The 20,300-nt window shown below is 51.5% G+C and overlaps 2 protein-coding genes across 3 annotated transcripts in view; both read left to right on the top strand.

Annotated features, from left to right (window-relative positions):
- SOS2 (SOS Ras/Rho guanine nucleotide exchange factor 2) overlaps positions 1 to 5,915 on the top strand; it is a 50,665-nt gene extending 44,750 nt beyond the window's left edge. The window contains exons 20-23 of the mRNA XM_063159596.1: positions 1,560 to 1,821; positions 2,140 to 2,181; positions 3,043 to 3,152; positions 4,141 to 5,915. Of these exons, the coding sequence (XP_063015666.1) occupies positions 1,560 to 1,821; positions 2,140 to 2,181; positions 3,043 to 3,152; positions 4,141 to 4,659 (933 nt within the window). The 3' untranslated portion in view covers positions 4,660 to 5,915. The remainder of the gene's footprint in view (positions 1 to 1,559; positions 1,822 to 2,139; positions 2,182 to 3,042; positions 3,153 to 4,140) is intronic.
- A 1,855-nt stretch (positions 5,916 to 7,770) lies between these two features.
- On the top strand, positions 7,771 to 11,679 carry VCPKMT (valosin containing protein lysine methyltransferase). 2 transcript variants are annotated; one of them, XM_063159595.1, is made up of 6 exons: positions 7,771 to 7,982; positions 8,111 to 8,221; positions 8,659 to 8,731; positions 9,702 to 9,821; positions 10,789 to 10,893; positions 11,500 to 11,679. In XM_063159595.1, the coding sequence occupies exons 1-6, from the start codon at positions 7,771 to 7,773 to the stop codon at positions 11,512 to 11,514; spliced, it is 636 nt and encodes a 211-aa protein (XP_063015665.1). In that variant the 3' UTR covers positions 11,515 to 11,679. The 2 variants fall into 2 exon arrangements, with proteins under 2 accessions (XP_063015665.1, XP_063015664.1); XM_063159594.1 differs by lacking the exon at positions 11,500 to 11,679 and having other exon boundaries at positions 10,789 to 11,283.
- Positions 11,680 to 20,300: the final 8,621 nt, after the last annotated feature.

Raw genomic sequence — 20,300 nt, 5'->3', positions numbered from 1 at the left:
TTTTTCCTGGATAAACTGGAGGACAAGGACATGTTTCCAAGTGTGTCCTTGGTCCTGGATGTGTGCAGGGCCTGGTGACCCTCTGGTTTTGCTGTTTCTGTGGTGTTGCTCTGGAGCTCTGCTGCAGCTCTGAGAGGCACCTGAAGCACATTTTTATTTCCCAAGGCTGTTTTGTCCAGGTTGGCAGCAGAACCTGAACTCTTCATTCCTCATACTTGAGGGGAAATAAAAGATTTTTTCAGCTGCATCCACAGCTTCCCAGCAAACCCCTGCTGTGTAAATAAGGCTGCAGCTCCCATCAGCTGTACCCCTGTGCTGCTCTTGGAGAAATACCTCAAAAATACCTCACAGGGCCTTGGGAATGCTGCAGTGGGGAATGGCAGCAGTGTTTGGGAATGCTGCAGTGGGGAATGGCAGCAGTGTTTGGGAATGCTGCAGTGGGGAATGGCAGTGTTTTTTGGGAATGCTGCAGTGTGGAACATTGCAGTGTTGGGAATGCTGCAATGTTTGGAACGTTGCAGTGTTGGGAATGTTGCAATATGGAACGTTGCAGTGTTGGGAACATTGCAGTATTGGGGACAGTGTTGGAAATGTTGCAGTGTGGAATGTTGCAATATTTGGAACGTTGCAGAGTTGGGAACGTTGCAGTGTTGGGAATCTAGCAGAGGTCAGTGTTGGGAACAGTTTTGATAATGTTGCAGTGTGGAACGTTGCAGTGTTAGGAATGCTGTGGGATTGGGAACAGTTTTGATAACGTTGCAGTGTTGGGAGCATTGCAGTATTGGGAACAGTGCTGGGAACAATGCAGCTTGGAACGTTGCAGTGTAGAATGTTGCAGTATGGAATGTTGCAGTTTGGAACGTTGCAGTATGGAACATTGCAGTGTTGGGAACATTGCAGTGTTGGGACCATGTTGCAGTATGGAATGTTGCAGTGTGGAACGTTGCAGTATTGGGAACAGTGTTGGGAACCTTGCAGTGTTAGGAATGCTGCGGAATTGGGAACAGTTTTGATAACGTTGCAGTGTTGGGAACGTTGCAGTGTGGAATGTTGCAGTGTTGGGAACAGTTTTGATAATGTTGCAGTGTGGAACGTTGCAGTATTGGGAACAGTGTTGGAAATGTTGCAATGTGGAACATTGCGGTGTTAGGAATGCAATGCTGCGGGATTGGGAACAGTTTTGATAACGTTGCAGTGTTGGGAACGTTGCGGTGTTGGGAACATTGCAGTGTGGAACATTGCATGTTGGGAACAGTTTTGATAATGTTGCAGTGTGGAGTGTTGCAGTGTTGGGAACAGTGTTGGGAACGTTGCAGTGTTGGGACCGTGTTGCAGTGTTGGGAACATTGCAGTGTTGGGACCGTGTTGCAGTGTAGAATGTTGCAGTGTTGGGACCGTGTTGCAGTGTGGAACGGTGCAGTGTTGGGAACCTTGCAGTGTTGGGACCGTGTTGCAGTGTAGAATGTTGCAGTGTAGAACGTTGCAGTGTTGAGACCATGTTGCAGTGTAGAACGGTGCAGTGTGGAACCTTGCAGTGCTAACAGCCCCCCTGTCTCCAGCCCAGGAAAACAACGTATCCGCTGAAATCGCCGGGGATCAGGCCCAACACGGGCAGGCACGGCTCCACCTCGGGCACGCTGAGGAGCCACCCCCTGCCCCTGGAGAAGGAGCCCAGCAAGATCAGCTTCAGCAGGATCACCGAGGCCGAGCAGGAGACGGCGGCGTCGGCGCCCACCTCCCCCAACACGCCCTCGACGCCGCCCGTGTCGGCCTCCTCCGAGTTCAGCGTCTTCCTGGACATTGACCTCAACAGCTCTTATGGTAAATGACAGCTGAGCATGGCTTCATACCGTGGGTGCTGTCCCCCACCTTCCCAAATGTACTGCGGGGGGGATGTATGCAGATTTAAAAGAAGATTTTAAAAAAATTAATAGCAAAATGTGAAGTAATTAAATTAATTCTCAGCATGCATTAAATTCTCCAGTTCAGGAGTGTTTTACACAGGAAATTCTCATTCAGGTTTGCAGCAGATAAACTTGGGGTTTTTTTCTGATCTCTCAGGTTTTTCAGGCATTTGTTGTGTGCTGCAGTGCAGTGGTTGTGTCTGGAAATGGTTTAATGGATTTTTTTATTTCCCAGGTAACAACAGCATCTTCGCTCCTGTGAACTTGCCTCAGTCGAGTGAGTGTTGGAACTCTGTTAAATTTTAACTCTGCCTGCCCTGGGTTCAGGAGAGCTCGGTGGGGATTGAAATCTGAAATCTGGGATGGGAATGTGGGCTGCATTCAGAAGGGCTCCTTTTAGATCAGACGTCCAGTAAAGAATGTAAAGCCTAAAACTTAAACTGCTGGTTTAGTTTGGGTTGGGGTTTTATCTCCAGGCTCTCACATGATTTTCCTTCTGTTTTCAAATGTCCTTGATGATTGTTTTGTTTGACTAAAGCTACAAATAAAGAAACTTGATAATTTCCTAATCCCACATGGTGAAAACAACTGCTCTGTTGCTGGGAAGGAAGAGACATATTTTGTACCACATCTGTGAGGGATATCCTGCATTCACCTGGGTTTTCAGCTGTTCTTTTTATTTATTCCACACACATTTTTTTAAATATGATTAATTTATTTTCCAGCTGGAGAGCACGGGCCTGATGTAGACACAGAGCTCAATGCACTCCTAAGAGGAAAACAAAGGTGTGACAGAAATCACCAATACAAGTTCAGGGGTTGCGTTGTGTTTTAATTTGAGGATTTTTTCTCCCTCTGTAAGAACTCACTTGGAGTTCCCTGGATTTATATTCCTGTCTCTCAGCATTGCCTGCAGGCTGCTGATGCCTTTTTTTGATCCTGGACATAGGAGAACGCTTTGTGAGGCCTAGATCAGATAAAGCAGTGAATTAAAGAAATTCCTGCTGCTGAAGTTACTGGTTCGCATTGCTGTGGAGCACAAAGATCTTACTTGACTTGCTTTGAGTTTGGTTTGATATTCCAGATATGTTCCTCAGATATTGCACAAGGAGTAAAAGATCTGCTCTTCCCTCTCCAGAGACTTTCTTCAGCTCCTGGGGGAGCTTCCCTAAACTGAGTGATGAGCCTCAGAACCCTCCTCCACTTCCTCCACGAAAAAAGATGGATCAGGATGCTTCCAATGCTAAGGTATTGCTGTCCTGGATCGAATAGCTTTGGTGATGAACTGGGGAATATCTAAAGTAATTTCTCTTGGAAAAGACCTTGAAGATTGTCAAGTTCAGCCATTGATCCAAACAGGGCTCTGTCAGTCTAAAAGACTTTGAGATGCAGAGTTCCAGTTTCCTCTAAGTTTTGGATTCCCAGTGTCCAAACCCTGCTAGAAATGTCAGGAACAGTGTTCACATTCCCATCAAGGGCACAGCTGCTGTGCTTCTGACAGCACCACTAGCAGAGGTCAGGAGAACTCCTCATCTGAATGAAGACTGCTCTTTGTCCAAACATCTGGACAAGGGAAATGGCTTCAAACTGAAGGAGAGCAGGTTTAGATAGTGTGACGGTGTTCACAGGAGTCTCAGGATGAGGGAAGAGATGAGGATCTGACTCCATGTTTCAGAAGGCTGATTTACTATTTTATGATACATATTATATTAAAATTATACTAAAAGAACAGAAGAAAAGGTTTCATCAGAAGGCTGGCTAAGAATAGAATCAGAAAGAATGATAACAAAGGTTTGTGGCTCGGGCTGTATGTCTAAGCTAGCTGACTGTGATTGGCCATTAATTACAAACAACCACATGAGGCCAATCCCAGATGCACCTGTTGCATCCCACAGCAGCAGATAATCAATGTTTACATTTTGTTTCTGAGGCCTCTCAGCTTCTCAGGAGGAGAAATCCTAAGGAAAGGATTTTCCATGAAAGATGTCCATGACAAGATGGGATGTTGGGAATTGGGAATTCCTGGCTGGGAGGGTGGGGAGGCTGTGGCGCAGGGTGCCCAGAGCAGCTGTGGCTGCCCCTGGAGGTGTCCAAGGCCAGGTTGGACAGGGCTTGGAGCAGCCTGGGACAGTGGGAGGTGGGGCAGGAATGGGATGGGATTTAATTCGCTTCCAACCCAAACCATTCTGGCATTCCGTGCTCTCCGTTTCTTACACCTCCCTTTCCTCCACCGCAGGGAAATTCCAAGTCGGATGACGATCCTCCGGCCATCCCACCTCGGCAGCCGCCGCCTCCAAAGATCCAGCCCCGCGTTCCCGCTTACAGCGCCCCGCTGGAGCAGCCCCTGCCGAGCCCTCCTCCTCCTCCTCCTCCGCCGCGGGACCCCGTTCCCGACACGCCGCCGCCGGTGCCGCTGCGGCCGCCCGAGCACTTCATCAACTGCCCGGCCATGAGCCTGCAGCCGCCGCCGCTGGGCCGCTTCCCGCGGGAGCCCGAGTGGCTGCGGGAGGCGGGCTCCGGCCCCAGCTCCCCGGGCACCCCTCCCAGCACCCCGTCCCCGCGGGTGCTGCGCCGCTGCTGCGTCCTCAGCGCCAGCCACAACAGCCTGGCGCAGCCGCCCGTGCCCCCCGTGCCGCCCCGGCACAACTCCAGCCCCCAGCTGCCCAAACTGCCGCCAAAGACTTACAAAAGGGAGCTCTCCCACCCTCCTTTGCACAGACTGTCTTTGCTAGAAAATGCAGAAACTCCTCAATGACCTTAGCCATAGTAGTCATTGACACTGGAATACTGTTTGTAAAGTTCCTCTTTTCTTTTTTTTTTAATTTATTCAGAAAAAAAAAGGCAGTGTATTTTAGTATTTTCACAAATTATGCTCTTAAAGTGCTGCTGATCAAAAAAAAAAAAAAAAAAAAAAGGTTTAAATTGGAAAAAATTCAGCCTACACACATTCCAGCCTGTGTGGTTGGACAGCATTACCCTCAGGTGAGCAGCAGCATTGCCTTGGTTCACATCCTCAGTGCCGACCGTTCTGCCAGGACACAAAATAGACCTTTTGCACTGTAAACTACACTAAGTGAATTTAAACTGACATCATTTAATTGCACTGAGCCAAAAAAAGGTGCGTCTGTGGAATTTTATTTCAAATTTGAGCACTAGTGGCCTTTTTTTTAATTAAGGACACCCAGCAATGGGATGATCAAACAACACAAGGATCCAGAGTGTCACAGATTTGAAACCTCTGACCACTTGCCTTGAGGTTCCTGAGTGACAGCTCCTGTTCTGGAATATTCTCATGCCATGTCTTAATTGCCATTGATTTGCTGCTGAAGACAAAGAAAAAAAAATAGGTTGAAATCTAAATACCAAAATACTCCTTTGGTGTTGGTTCTTTGGAGAAAGGATGAAGGAGGAGTACCCGTCTCGGATATCGGGGAGGATCCCGGGTACTTCACATGCATCCTGTTCAGATGTGCCTTTTTTGTTTTGATAGGCAAAGGTGTCTTAAGCTAAAGAGTTTGTCTGCTGTTGTGGAGAACAAAGCTATGCGCCTGTACAATTGTTTATATTGTATATTTACAGATATGCTAATGACGTGTATAAATTGAAGTTGACTTGGAGGCCTATAACACAGTCTGCTACTGCTGGGACTGGATCCGGCCAGCAGCGTTCCCTCTGGCCTGGGGCAGTCCTGCCTTCCAGACCTAATAACTCCCTCTAGATCCACACCTAACTCCTGAATCCACTTTGGAAATTGGTAGCATTTAAACCAGCAAACACTTAAAGCTTTATTAAACTTTTTAAACTGATAAGTGAATGGAACTTTTCTTTGCCAGTCGAACGGCCGTGTTTGAACTGGTGTGAGAGTGAGTCTGTTTTACTGGTAGTTCTGTAGCAGCATTTATAAAGTGGCCTTCACAAGCCACATTTTATTTACTGGTTTGTGGCCTTCTACTGTGCTTTGTATCAGAGTTCTTAACAAGATTAATAAATCACCCCAGTCTTAATTTTTAAGAGCTTGAGCAGTGCGTGTTCCTTGCAAGGACAAGGTTGGGAATTACATTTTTGACAATACAAAATGCCCCAATTTTCCATGCTGCTGGTCTCACTTTGGCTCATCCCAGGCTTCCAAATCACACTCCAGCTTCTCATCAGTCTGCCTAAGCTGCTCCCATTGTCTTGGGCATTCCATTTGGAAAATTCTCCTTTTTGGAAAGGAGATAGGACTGAAGAGGGATGTTAATTAGAAACTCCCTGAGTTGGAAGGGATCCATCAGGAGTCCAACTCCTGGCCCTGTACAGGATCATACCAAGAACCCCCAGTTTTCTCTTCCTCCCAATTTCAGATGTATTTTTCTATCTTTCTATCCTTTTTTTACTGCCTGTCTCCTCTGTGCTCCTTCCCTGAGGAAGAAGAGGGTTGGAATCCATTCATACTTTTTACAGGAGAGCTGCTTCATTTTGCTAAAATAAGGTTCAAAAAGTCCCTAATTTGTGATGCACAGACTGGAAGTGCAGGTAGGAAATGGAGGATGACTTGGAAAAGTGGAATTCTTTCTTAGACTATTTACATTAACTCTTTTGAAGTCCCCACCAGCAGCTATTGCTAAACAAGGAATAATATTGTTTCAGACTTTTGTGTGTTGTTGAAAAGGAAAAAATTCTCTACCACATTTTGGAATATACAGATGTCAGCTTTATGCCTTCCTGTAAAAGTGCTTATGCCAGAACCATTTTGAATATTCCACAGTAAAATATATCATAGTATGGCCATGGAAAGTGGTCAAAGGCAGTGAGATTCCCACCAGAATGGTTCAAGAGAACAATAAATAACATTTCAGTTACTTCATAATTAGAGGGGTAGTTAAAAAGAACAACAACAACAACAAAAAAAAAACTGCTGGAAGGGGAAAATGTGAAGTTTGGGTTTGAAATTGGCTCTTGTGGGAAAAGGCAATTCCCTCAGAAAACAACTTCCCAGGGGAATCTGCTGACCACCAAGAGGCCTCACATTGCTCTAAAAGAAATGAAGAAATAAAGTAATAAAAAACCCTTTTTTCCACATATCCAAGGGGTGGTGGAAAAAAATCTAAAACCTTTGCATTTCAAGATGTCAACGCAGAATCAACTCATATTCAGTTGCTTGATTAAAACCTTTTTTGTGAGTTTATTAAAACCTTTTTGTAGGTTTGATGAGACCTTTTTGTAGGTTAAGTCTTTTTCTACAGGTTTATTAAAACCTTCTTCATAGGTTTATGAAGACCTTTTTCATAGGTTTATTAACCTTTTTGTAGGTTTACTAAGACCTTTTTGTACATTTATTAAGACCTTTTTTAAGTTTATTAAAGCCTTTTTGTACATTTATTAGGACCTTTTTTGTAGATTTACTAAGACTTTTGTAGGTTTATTAAAACTTTATTGTAAGTTTATTAAGACCTTTTTTGTAGACTTACTAAGACTTTTGTAGGGTTATTGAAACTTTTTTGTAAGTTTATTAAGCCCTTTCTTGTAGGTTTGTAAGACCTTTTTTAAGTTGTGTGAGGGCGGTTTGTAACAAAACGTTCAGGAGGGCTCAGGCTGGAGCGGCTCAGGAGGGATGAGGGAGCGGCTCCTGAGGGCTCCGCGCTCCCTCAGGGCCGCGGCTGCCGGAATTCTGGATCAATTCCGGCTGGACACGGCTGCCGGGATCCTGGAATAATTCCGGCTGGACACGGCTGCCGGGATCCTGGAATTATTCCGGCTGGACAAGCCTCCACGCCCCCAGCTCAAGTCTCTCCCGCCGTGAGGAGCGGGCGGGCAGCGCCGTCACCTCAGGGCCCGCCCGCCATTTCCTGCCGGGGCGGGGCCGCGCCGCCTCAGAGCCGCGGCCATGGCGGGCTTCGTGCGGGAGCTGGAGCGGCGGGCCGGGCCGGCGCTGCGCCTGGAGCAGCGGGCGGCGGGCGGTGTGGGCTGTGTGGTGTGGGACGCCGCACTGGTGCTCGCCAAGTTCCTGGAGACCGGCGCCTGCCCCCTCGCCCGCCGCCACGTCCTGGAGCTGGGCGCGGGCACCGGCGCCGTGGGCATCATGGCAGCCACGCTGGGGTGAGCGGATTCCCCGCCCGGCGCTGTGTGCTCCCTCAGACCCTTTTGATTCCTTTAACTCGTTTTTTCTGCTGTGCTGAGTGTCCCCTGCCATGGCGTTATTCCCTAACCACATTTGTGTGTTACAGGGCGAACGTGACGGTCACAGACCTGGAGGAGCTGCAGGAGCTGTTGATGGTCAATATTGAGAATAACAAGCACCTGGTCACAGGGTCCGTCCGAGCCAAGGTACTGAAATGGTTTGTATGAGCCTTTATTTAATGTCTCTGTTCAGCTTTAACGGGGATTCTGGGTTCGGGTTGAAAAAGAGTCTGTTTAGATGGGATATAGGGAATTGGGAATTCCTGGCACAAGTGCCCAGAGCAGCTGTGGCTGCCCCTGACAGTGTCCAAGGCCAGGCTGGACAGGGCTTGGAGCAGCCTGGGACAGTGGAAGGGGTCCCTGCCCATGGCAGGGGGAGGAATGGGATGGGATTCAAGTTCCCTTCCCACCCAAACCATTCTGGGATTCTGTGATTCTGCATTGCCTTCATTAAATTACTAAATAACTTCAAATACCTCTGTGAGAGGGAAACTTAATATGAGAACACAGTAGTTAACTTTTTGCTGAGTCCTTTACTATGTGTTTTAGTAAAACTTCTTTTCACTTCTTGTTGGTTTTTTCTTTATTTTTTTAGGGGTGAAGATGTAACAGAATTTCAGCCTCCCCCCGATTATATACTCATGGCTGATTGCATTTACTATGAGGAGGTAAATGAGGACTTTGCTAAACCCTTGCAGAAAGGTTTCTTGGGAAGGGGGTGGGCTAAGTGTGTTTAGTATGAGAAGTGTTCAGGTAAATATTGTGCTCACGTCATGGTCCCTGTGGTTTATAGGAATAGGTAGAACAAAACTGGAAAATGCATTTTTAATAGATGTAAGGCCGTTTGACATAGAACCAGAGACTATTTTTATGTTAAAAATCCCAAACTGAATGTTTATGCCTCTCCCCCTTTTATTTTTTGTTTGGTTTTGATTTTTTTTTTTTTTTTTTAACATTGGGAATGGTGAAGCAAAGTGTGAACTGTTAAAATCATTGGTAAATGAAATTTTAAAGTGTTACATCTGCTGTTAGGGTTCTCCTCATGCTTTCCTTGGGAAGGCAGGAGGATAAAGCCTGCCACAGCTGAGGGGTTGTTGCAGTCTGCCTCGTGTCCTCAGCTGGAGCTTGCAGGATGTGCACAGAGAGCTGAGGGAAGCTGCAGGAAAAGGGAAATAACCTGACAAACCCCATGTCCCAGTGCCCTTCCAATGGCTTTACCAGCCCCTGGCATTGAGTCCCTGCCTGTTGCTCCCATTTCCCTCCTCTGTGGTCTGGATCTGAGCCATCCTCCAGGAATAATTGAGAAAACTCTGACTTTTGGAGCACACTGAGGAGTACTCATTGTTGTGTGCCTCCAGGAAGTGCCCACTCAGCACTGTGGGATGTTTCTGGCTTGGATTCCAGTTCAGTTTTCTTGGTCAGTCTGGGAAATTCTTCTCCTGTGAGTCCCCTTTCCTCCTCTCCTTCCCAGCTTTTCCCCCATATTCTTCTTGTCCCAGTTCAAGCACTAAAAATAACCAGCAGAAAAGTGAAACTGGGAGGTTCCCTCTTGGGTGAAGACTTTAGCTAGAGGGTGTTGTTGCAACCAGTGAAATGAACTTGAAATCCACGTGGGAAATGTTTCACCTTTCTGGGCAGTCCTTGGAGCCCTTGCTGAAGACCCTGAGGGAGCTGACAGGCCCTGACACTTGTGTGCTGTGCTGCTATGAACAGAGGACTGTGGGGAAGAACCCTGAAATTGAGAGGAAATACTTTGAAGTAAGTGAGTTTTAAGCATATTTTCTTTTAGGCTGCTCTGTTGAAAGCAGAGGGAAAATACAAAGTTTTGCTCAGGAACTCAAAACTCTCTCCTGAGTGATAGAAGTGCTTCTGAAAAAAAAATCCTTCTCTCTAATGAGAGCCCATTAATTGCTTTAAGTGAATATTCCAGCTGTGTCTTGTGTGCAGGTGAGGAAAAGCAACACAGGGAGCACCTGTGGGGGGTGATGGTCACTGCAGGTTTACCTCTGCACCTGTGCTGACTGCTGAGAAGCAGCTCTTGTACAGGAAATATAATAATAATAATAATAATAATGATAATGATAATGATAATAATAATGGTGAGAATTCCAGGGGATTGGTGTTAATCACAGCACCTGTTTGATAAGTAGTGCCTCACACTTGTGGGGCCCTGGCAGTGAGGAGAGCTGTGCTCAGCTCTGAGGTGCTGCTCCCACAACAAACTCAACAGGTCTTGGTGTTTCTGGCTGATTTCTGTATTTTTTTTTTTTTTTTTGTGATTTATTTCCTTCCTTGCCAGGTTCAGCCCAGGCAATCTGAGCACAGCCCAGAGCTGATGCTGGGGGATTTTAGACTGGATTTTTCACTCCTCTCCCTTTCAGTGGAGGGGATTGGCAGGCAGGTGCTGTGGTTTGGCTTAGCATTTTAGGGATTGAAGCAAAATCATGGATTCACAGAATCATTTAGGTTGGAAAAGCCCTCTGAGATCGAGTTCAACCATCTCCCAAGCACTGCCAAGGCCACCACTAAGCCATGTCCCCAAGTGCCACATCCACACATCTCTTAAATCCCTCCAGGAGTGTTTTACCACAAGCATAAACAGATTTTTGGGGAGTATTGGAGGTGTCTGTAGCTTCACGTTGGTGCTGGAGCAGTTTAAATGAGGTGAGGTGCTGCATGGTGGGGAATGTCTGGAATGGTTGTGGAACTGTTCTTTGTGGAACAGCTGCTCCAGAGGGACTTTGAACTGGAGAAGATTCCCCTGGAGAGGCACGACGAGGAGTACCGGAGCGAGGACATCCACATCGTGAGCATCCACAGGAAGCACAGGGTGGGTGCACAGCATCCAGGCTGCTTTGGGTTGTTGGGAAGGGACCTAAAGCTCCTCTCATTCCACCCCTGCCATGGGCAGGGACACCTTGCACTGGCATGGTTCATGGCACCAGCACAGCAACTGCTGCCAGGAATTCCCAGAGCTGCTGTTTCGCGTGAGCATTCCAGGGGTGGAGCTCCAGACTGACTGTGAAATTTGGGATCCCGTGGAGCCACAGACCTGCTTTGTTCCCAAACCTGGTGCTCCAGGTGCCAGCCTTCCTCTTCCTGGTCAGCACTACCTTTGAGCTTCACATTTCTCCTGCTTCTGTGCACTGGTGGGGTGGGATCTCCAAACTGGAGTTTAGAGGCTCCAAAGTAATAAAAATAAAATGCCTGGTGCTGCTTTTGGCACTGTGGGCTCTGCTGCGCCACCCTCTCCCCAAAACCAGGCTCTAGATGCGATACCCAGCAGCTGCCAGGATTGCTTTGATCGTTTTGGGGTTAACCGATGAAGCGTGAAGAAAATATTTTGCATATTGTGCTGACACAACATGCAGCCTCAGCTCTTGAACAAAACCAGGCCGCTTGCGAATCTGTCATCTTTGTGAAAATCTCTTGACAGAATTCCCCACCGTGAGATCTTTGAGCGCAGGATGTGTCCCCTGGCAGAGCTGTGGAGCAGCGGGGATGGGATCGCAGCGCGGATCTTGTCTGCGGTGTGCTTGTGACTCATCTGCGCCGAGCAGCTTCTGGCTGCCCCGCTCGGTGTCTGACGGCGCCTTCCGGCCGGACAGCTGCGGGCGGCCCGGGGAGGCGGGGAATGGGGCCGGGGCAGCGGCCCGGGCTGTGCCGGTGCCTCTGCTGCGGGAGGGCCCGGGCAGCGCGGGGGCTGTGCCGGTGCCTCTGCCGGCGCCTCTGCTGCGGGAGCGGCGCTACCGAGCCCCTCCGAGGGCACCGCGCTGGAACCGCCCAGAGGGGAAAAGTGGGAGCGGCTCGAACGCCGGTCAATAAAACTTTGGCACCGGAGTTGGGTTTCACATGTGGGTTGTTCATTCATGTGACCGTGTTCACTGGGGTTTTGGGATTGGGGAAGAGATGAGGATCTGACTCCGTGTTTCAGAAGGTTTGATTTATTATTTTGTGATATATATTACATTAAAACTATACTAAAAGAATAGAAGAAAGGATTTCATCAGAAGGCTGGCTAGGAATAGAATAGCTAAGAATAATAACAAAGGTTTGTGGCTCAGCTCTCTGTCTGAGCCAGCTGATTGTCATTGGCCATTAATTACAAACATCCAACATGGGCCAATCCCAGATGCACCTGTTGCATTCCACAGCAGCAGATAATCAATGTTTATATTTTTTCCTGAGGCTTCTCAGCTTCTGAGGAGGAAAAATGCTAAGGAAAGGATTTTTCACAGAAGATGTCTGTGACACATTCATCCTGTGCTTCCTGTGTCGTTCCCTCCTAGGAGGTTCATTCCAGGAGCTGGGGCTGTCCTGGTGGTGGTTCCTGCACAGGTAAAACACATGTGCAAAATCGTTCTGCCTTCTGTTTTCACCTGTGCTTTTCTGGTGCAAAGATCCACAGTGTTCAAGTTTGACACCTTCAGGTTATTCTGGTGAGCAGGTTCCTTGTGGCTCTCAGTGTTTCTGCCTCTTGAGCTCTCAGTGGTGGCTTAGAGGAGGAATTTTGCAGCAATTCTCACTTTTCTGTGGTGGAAGCAGCTGTGGAAGTTGGGTCTGTGACAGAGGCACGAGTTACTGTGGCTGTTTTCTCTGAGAAGCTGGTGGGTTGGGAAGGGCTTTGTTTGCAGGCTCCCAGGACTTTCCTGCACCTGCCCTGAGTTCAGGCTCCCTTTATCTCCAGTAAGAGAATTCCTTGCAAACTTCCCACATCCTAAACCGCCGTCCTGGCTTGCCGAGCGATGATTAGCGAGCACGAGAAGTTAATTTGTCAAACCACACGTGTTATTTGTTACCTCGTTATGAAAAGAGCTCCTTAATTACCCAGTGGCCTGCAGGAAGGGATTTACTGGGATGTTTACACCAACGTGGCTTCCCAAGTGGAAGCTCTTATTGCAGAAAAATGAGAAGATCCCCAAATCCCAGCAGTGGTGGGGATGGTGTCCCAAAGCACAAAGGGCTGGTGTCACACTGGGACATTCTGGCACCCTGCTCGGTGCTGGGGGTGCTGCAGAGGGGAGCAGCCTTTCCCAAGGGTTTGGAGCTGATGGAATAATTGCTTTATCTGCAGGATGTGTGCTATCAGCACTTCCTTTTGCACAGGGCTAGGATCTCTTCTTCAGAAGAAAAAGGGAAGAGGTTGTGCTTTTTCTTCCCTGCTGGCTGCTGCTCTGCTGTGCCCTCAGCTCTGGGCCTGTGTCACTCAGGTTGTGACTGTCCCTGAGTGACAGGGACCCCGTGGGGGGGGGCTGGGTGGTGTCACCCCCTGCGTCACCTCCTGTCACCGGCTGCACCAGCGAGGGGGATGTAAAACCCAGCTGCTGCTGCTGCTGCTCTGCAGCTGGGAGAGGAAACCTCCGCTAAGCAGGGCAGCAGGGCGGGGCCACCAGAGGCACCGCGTGAAACTGCTGCTTTGGGACAGGGGATAGATCCTGCTGGGGCTCAGCTCCACCGTGCCTGAGAGGCTGCCTGCTCTGAGCTAGGGGAGGGTGTGCAGCTCTCATGGAAATGGGATGTGAGGGAGGTGGTGATCCTGTCTCTTGCCAACCTCTCTGTTCTCACCTGTCCTGTTTGTCCCAGTTGGACTTGTCCCGGTTCCTTGGAGAGTTTTGGTGCCACTTCCATGGAACTCAGGGGCTCTGTGGAGAAGTCTGGTTGTGACAGACAGGCTCTGCCCTGCCTCTGGGGCACAGCAGGTGCTCAGGACAATTCCTGGCCCTGGCACTCCCTCCTGCCATGCCAGCCCAAATCTGTCCCAGCTCTCCCTGTAAGAGAGCTCACCCCTGGGCTCTGCCCCCAGGCTGGCTGTGGTGAGAGCCAGCAGCACCAAATCCACCCCATCCCAGCTGGGTTCCCACCCTGTGCCTCACCTTGCTGAGATCTGTCCTCGCAAGAGAGAGCAGGAAACCTCCCCGTGCTGCTGCTGTGGGAGCTGCTTTAGTGTCACAGGCAGAGACATTTGGGAGTTTGAGGCGTTTGCCTGAAGTCATGCTTAAATTATTGTGGATAATTTCCTGGCATGGCCCCAACACCAGCCCCAGCCATGGGAAACTGTGTGGGCTGTGGTGCAGAGGTCACACGGGATTTTCCTGGGAGAGCTCCTGTGCTGCCTCAGCCCCCAGCCCTGGAGGGTGCCCTGCCCTGTCCCTGTGGTGCCAGCAGTGGCAGTGCCACCATCCCGTGGTGCCTGAGGGCTGCTCACTGCTGGCTGTGGCAGCCAGGGGAGCTGTTCCAGCTCCACTTGGATCGAGGGCACCCGGTCTGGGAGGAGCACAGTGTGCAGTGCCAGCTCAGCCCCAGCCACAGCACTCACTGGTGGTTTCTTGTCGTGGTATCAGGCACAGACTGCAGGACCCTCAGTGCCCCTGGGTATTTTTGCCTTTTCTAGGACAAGTAGGAGATGCAAGGTGGCTGCCAGGAGCAGGGCTCGTGTTCAGCTCTGGCCATCCATGGGTGATTCCTGGTGCTGCTGCAGAGCCCCTGGGACTGTGTGAGGCCAGGACTGCTCCCACTCATCCCTCAGGGCTGGTTTTGCTTGGGAAAGTGTTCTCCCCAGCTGTGTAATCGTTTTCCATGGCCTGTAGTCCTGGACAAATGGATTCTCCTCTTAGAAAATGCCTCCTCTTGCCTGCAGCATTAAGGAAAAGGGTTTCTATTGCTGTGGCTCTGCTCCCCCCAGCTGCAGTGGGCTCCCAGCCCGTTAAACGCTGCCTTGGGTGGATTGTGTGGCTGCTGCTGCTGTTGTGCCACTTCCTGAGCCCCAGCCAAGGAGCAAACAGCACGGTGACAACGGCAGGGTGACAGTCACTCAGCAGCTCAGTGACAGGAGGTCACATCTGGGGGCTCTCCCATCCCACCTCATGGGGCCCTGGGGGTGGGCAGGGCATGCAGGGCCTGGAGCAGGGGAATGGCTTCCCACTGCCAGAGGCCAGGGTTAGTCTGGATGTTGGACATTTGGCTGTGAGGGTGGGCAGGCCCTGGATCCCTGGCAGTGCCCAAGGTCAGGTTGGGCAGGGCTTGGAGCACCCTGGCGTAGTGGAAGGTGTCCCTGCCATGGCAGGGAGTGGAACAAGATGAGTTTTGAGGTCCCTTCCACCCCAAACCATTCAGGAATTTCATGATTTCAAAGCCCAGGTGTTCTGGCAGCCCAGCCTGGGGGTGGGGACACTCCTTGGTGACAGTGGTGGTGTGCATGTGGCTCCTTGCCCAGCACAGCCTATAGGGCGTGTGGGATGCCAGGAAAGGGATCCCAGCCTTCCCCTCCTGCATTGGTGTCGGTTTGATCTGCTTGCTGCTGGTGCAGTGTCCTGTCATCCAGAGGTGGGGAAGCTGTGGGACCACAGTCTTGTGGTCTCCTTTCACATCCTGAAACAAAAAAAAAGAAAGTTTCTTTTCTGAGGCCATGCAAACCATGAGGTTTGTGCAGCACAGGGGCCCTGGAGCTCCTGTTCCTGCACCCCTGGGCAGCCAGGGCTGTGGTTCCAGCCCCCAGGGAGTGACCAGGACCTCCAGGGTGATGGTGGCCCACGTTTGTGTCCAAGTTTAGTGTCTTCTTCTGAGGATCAGCTTCCCCCAGCCACCATCCCGTGTGAAGTGGAAGAAAGGTGACAAGGAGCAGAGAAAGTGGTGGCTGAAACTCTGTCAAACTATTTTGGCCTGTGGATATATTTTTGGAGAATGTTTCCCAAATTCCCCTATGGGATGGTTGTCTGGGTCCAGCCCAGGTTTGCCATGGGAGGTTTCTCCCATCCCTCAGAGCTTTGGGACCTTGTGCCCAGGCAGCGCCACCATCTTCAGCCCTGTAATTATCCTGTGCCTGCTATTGCTGCCCTCACCATTCCCCTGAGGAATGTGGGAGCAGCCGAGGGCTTATGGGGTGACTGGGATCAGGAGGTGAAACAGGGCTCCTGTTTCTTAATCCTCTCGTGCTCCTGAGTTTGTTTTCTTGGGGGTTTATAAAACAAGGAAATGTATAAACCAGGAAAGGGTGTGGAAGTAAGAAGGCAGCAGTGGGCAGAGGGAAGTGGGGGTGCCTGGGGAAGCAGCCGGGCTGGGCTGTGGTCGCTGGGACCCTGCCAGTGCCAGGGGAAGTGCAGGACAGCCCCGTGTCCGTGTCCCCATGTCCCCGTGTCCAGCAGGGCGGGCAGGAGCGTGGCAGAGCCCTCTCCGTGCACGCTGCCATGAGTTCACCCGTTTCCTTCCTCTCCCTGTGACCAGGCGGAAAAAAGCTGCAAAAAGTCACGTTTTTCCCTCTGGACAAGGCTTTGCTGAGGGTGATGCAGCGCTGGCAGCCTTGAGGCCCCATCCCGGCACATCCCCATCCCGGCGTGTCCCTGTCCTGTCCCTGCGTGTCCCCGGCCGTGCTGAGCCCGCGCTTCCCATTGTGCCCGAATCCTCTGACTCATCCGTCTCTGCTCCGCTGCGATGCCATCCCTGGCGCGTGGCAGCCACCGCCTCACGGCCTTTCTGTCCCCATGGGGGCAGCTCACAGTGTTTCTGTGCCCATGAGGGCAGCTCACGGTGTTTCTGTCCCCCCGAGGGCAGCTCACAGTGTGTCTGTCCCCCTGAGGGCAGCGATCGGTGTTTCTGTCCCCCTGAGGGCAGCTCACAGTGTTTCTGTCCCCATGAGGGCAGCTCACAGTGTTTCTGTCCCCCTGAGGGTAGCTCACAGTGTTTCTCTCCCCATGAGGGCAGCGATCGGTGTTTCTGTCCCCATGAGGGCAGCTCACAGTGTTTCTGTCCCTCTGGGAGCAGCTCACGGTGTTTCTGTCCCCCTGAGGGCACCGATCGGTGTTTCTGTCCCCCTGAGGGCACCGATCGGTGTTTCTGTCCCCCTGAGGGCACCAGTCAGTGTTTCTGTCCCCCTGAGGGCAGCTCACAGTGTTTCTGTCCCCCTGAGGGCAGCTCACAGTGTTTCTGTCCCCCTGAGGGCACCGATCGGTGTTTCTGTCCCCATGAGGGCAGCTCACAGTGTTTCTGTCCCTCTGGGAGCAGCTCACGGTGTTTCTGTCCCTCTGGAGGGCACCGATCGGTGTTTCTGTCCCCCTGAGGGCAGCAATCAGTGTTTCTGTCCCCTTGAGGACAGCTCACAGTGTTTCTGTCCCCCTCAGGGCAGCTCACGGTGTTTCTGTCCCCCTGAGGGCAGAGATCCGTGTTTCTGTCCCCATGAGGGCAGCTCACGGTGTTTCTGTCCCTCTGGAGGGCAGCTCACGGTGTTTCTGTCCCCCTGAGGGCAGAGATCCGTGTTTCTGTCCCCATGAGGGCAGCTCACGGTGTTTCTGTCCCCATGAGGGCAGCTCACAGTGTTTCTGTCCCTCTGGAGGGCACCGATCGGTGTTTCTGTCCCCCTGAGGGCAGCAATCGGTGTTTCTGTCCCCTTGAGGACAGCTCACAGTGTTTCTGTCCCTCTGGAGGGCAGCTCACGGTGTTTCTGTCCCCCTGAGGGCAGAGATCCGTGTTTCTGTCCCCCTGGGCCGCTTCTCTCCCGCTCTGCCCGTCCCGCCTGCAGCTCCGCACCAGCGCAATCCTGGCCCGACACCCTCGGAGCAGCCGCTCAATCCCCTCGGTCTGGATCCCTGTGTCCCCCGAGGGCGCGCAGTGCCGCTGTGCCCGTGCCAGGCTGGGTGTCTCCCTGGCTGCTCCCTGGCTGCTCCCTGCCTCTCCACACATCCGTGCCCTCATGCCAGCACCGGCTGCCATGCCCGGAGTGCAGCACGGAGCCATTCCCAGCACGGGAATGGGAACCTGCTCTGAAGCTCTGGATGAAGTTGGTGATGGTTTCTGTGGGTTTTGCTGATACCTGGTGGGCTCTGAGGGCTGGCAGGGCTGTGTGGAGGAATATTATCCACACTTCTGTGTGGATTCCCAAGCTCCAGCCACCCTTGCTAAGTCGAGGATCCCACAGGGTACCTTAAATAATAAAAAAAAAACCCAGAAATAACTTGGAGCAAGCTGCCCCCAGGCTGCTGCTTCACCCTGCCGAGCATGTTCAGGTGCTAAATCCAGCACGGCTGGTTTGGGGGCAGGGCATCACTTTTTGGGGAGTGCACCATTTTTGGGTGAGTACATCAATTTTGGAGTACTCATTTTAGGGAGAGCAGCGTGGATTCGGATTTTGCTTCCCACAGCATTTTCTGGCACATGCAGGACCCTGAGACATCTGAGAGCCCTGGCAGGAGAGGAAGTGAGGTGGGATGGGACACGTGGGCTCTGTGCATCCCACTGGAGCCAGGAGGTCCCCAGGGAAGCCGAGAGGATCCCATCACCCACACCATGACTGAGTCACTCCTGCAGGTGTGTTCTGCACCCACCACCCCATGCCCTCCATCCCATCCAGGTGCCCAATTTCCTTTGGATTTGAATGCAAGGAAGGAGTTAAGCAGCCACAGGCTTGTGTGGATTTGGGCCAGATATTTAAAGATCCAGAGCTGGCAAGGGAAAGGGAGGTGTGATACTCTCCAAACACTCCCTGCAAACACCTCAGAGGCTCCCCTGCACTCCCCACGGTGGCTGCTGGGGGAGAGGCACAAAATGCCTTGCTGCTATTTTTAGCTCTTCCACGGTGTCATTAGAATAATCTGGGATTGGAGAATGCTGCTGTGCAAAATTGCCTGCAAGGTACAACTCAAATGTGAAGGTTTGGGATGCTGCAGGTTGAGGTGGTGGGGATGGAGGGGACACACATGGCAGTGATCGAGTGGGAGCTGCCCAGGGAGCGCCGGTGGTGACAGGGACAATCCGTGCTGCTGTGACACAGCAATTAATAGGCACGTCCTTAATTACATCCCAGGAGAGGGGGTTTAAATAGAGACGAGGCACCAGCCAGGGTGGGTTATCCAGGCCAATGGGAGGTGCTCAGCCCTGGGCCAGTGCTGGGGACACCTTTGCAGCCTTGTGGTGGTGCCACCAGGCTCCTCACCCTGTCCACCACAGTGTCCCCTCAGGGCAGCCCTTGCAATGCTGTCTGGAGCCTGATGTGTTGGGAATAAAACACAGCAGGAAGGGCTGAGCTGAATGGAGGAGCTCAGCAAGGCCCTGTCAGGGAATGTCCTGCTGAGCCAGGACCAAACCAGCAGAAACTACACCCAGAAGTGGCTCCTTCTGACCCAGAGCTCGTGCAGGAATCACAGCCCTGGGCACTGGCCCAGCTCACAGCCACCCTCAGGTCACCTGCCCTCCTCCTCCTCCTCCTCTGCCCCTTGGACAACTTGGCAAAGTCCAAAGCTAAACATTAGCTCAGGTGTGGGAGCAGCTGCCAGTGGTCAGTGTGCTGCCCTCAGCCTTCCCTGGCTGCTTGGACCTCGTCCCCTGTGACTCAACCTCCACGTGTTTCTCCACTCATTGAAGGCACAGCCTGGTCCTTCTGCAGCCCCTGGGGCCAACCATCATTTATTCACCTTCTACCCAGTCTGTGCCTGGAAAAGCAGCATCTGGCACATCCTCCATACCCCCCCCAAAGCCCTTCCTCATTGTTCTGTTGCCTTTCCCCCCTCCTCCTTTCTATCCCAGGAGCTTCACCATCCCAGAATTATCTGATTTCACATCCCAACTGCAGCTTGAGTTCAGCCTGGCAAAAGCAGCAAATCCAAACTGTTGGGGTTTTCTTTGGTTTTTCTTTTTCTTCACTCTGGTTCTGGTTGGGAGTTCACTGGGACCATCCTGAATTTGTGCTACCTCCATGCTGAGTCTTTTCTTCCTCTTGGCAAACAAGATCATGGGGAAAAAATCTTGGGACCTTTGGGAGTGTGGCCAGGTTCCAATCCCCAGCCATCCTCCTTGCCATGTTGGAGGTGGACCAGAGCATCTTCCTCTGCAACCAGACATGAAACAGAGCTCAGAGGCTCATGGCAAACCCTGAGCAAGTGGAAATTAAATCTTGGAGGCTGAGTGGGACCCACGGGAGTGTTTGCAGTGGGGCCTTGGAAGCTGGTACCACAACCAAGCCAACTGGGAAAAGAGAAAAATTCATCAGGAATTGGGAAAGTGGGAAAAGAGTCACCCCCAGCAGAGTGATGGCCACGAGCCCCAGACCATGTCCCCTCCCTCACTCCTTGGTCAGACGCAGCTCCCTGCTCTCAGCTCTGTTTTTTGGGGAATAAACCCCGCTGAAGGCAGGGATGGCTCCTCCACCGCACCCGGCCGTGCCGCGGCTTCTTTGCGCGCGGTCCTGGCGCGGTTAATGGGATTTGGCCGCTGCGACAGAAGGGCCTGCAGGGGATTAGGGCGAACGGGAGG

This window comes from Melospiza melodia, chromosome 6 (genome assembly GCF_035770615.1).
Source record: "Melospiza melodia melodia isolate bMelMel2 chromosome 6, bMelMel2.pri, whole genome shotgun sequence".
Taxonomy (NCBI): Eukaryota; Metazoa; Chordata; class Aves; order Passeriformes; family Passerellidae; genus Melospiza; species Melospiza melodia.
This window is presented reverse-complemented; position numbering and strand designations above follow the sequence as displayed.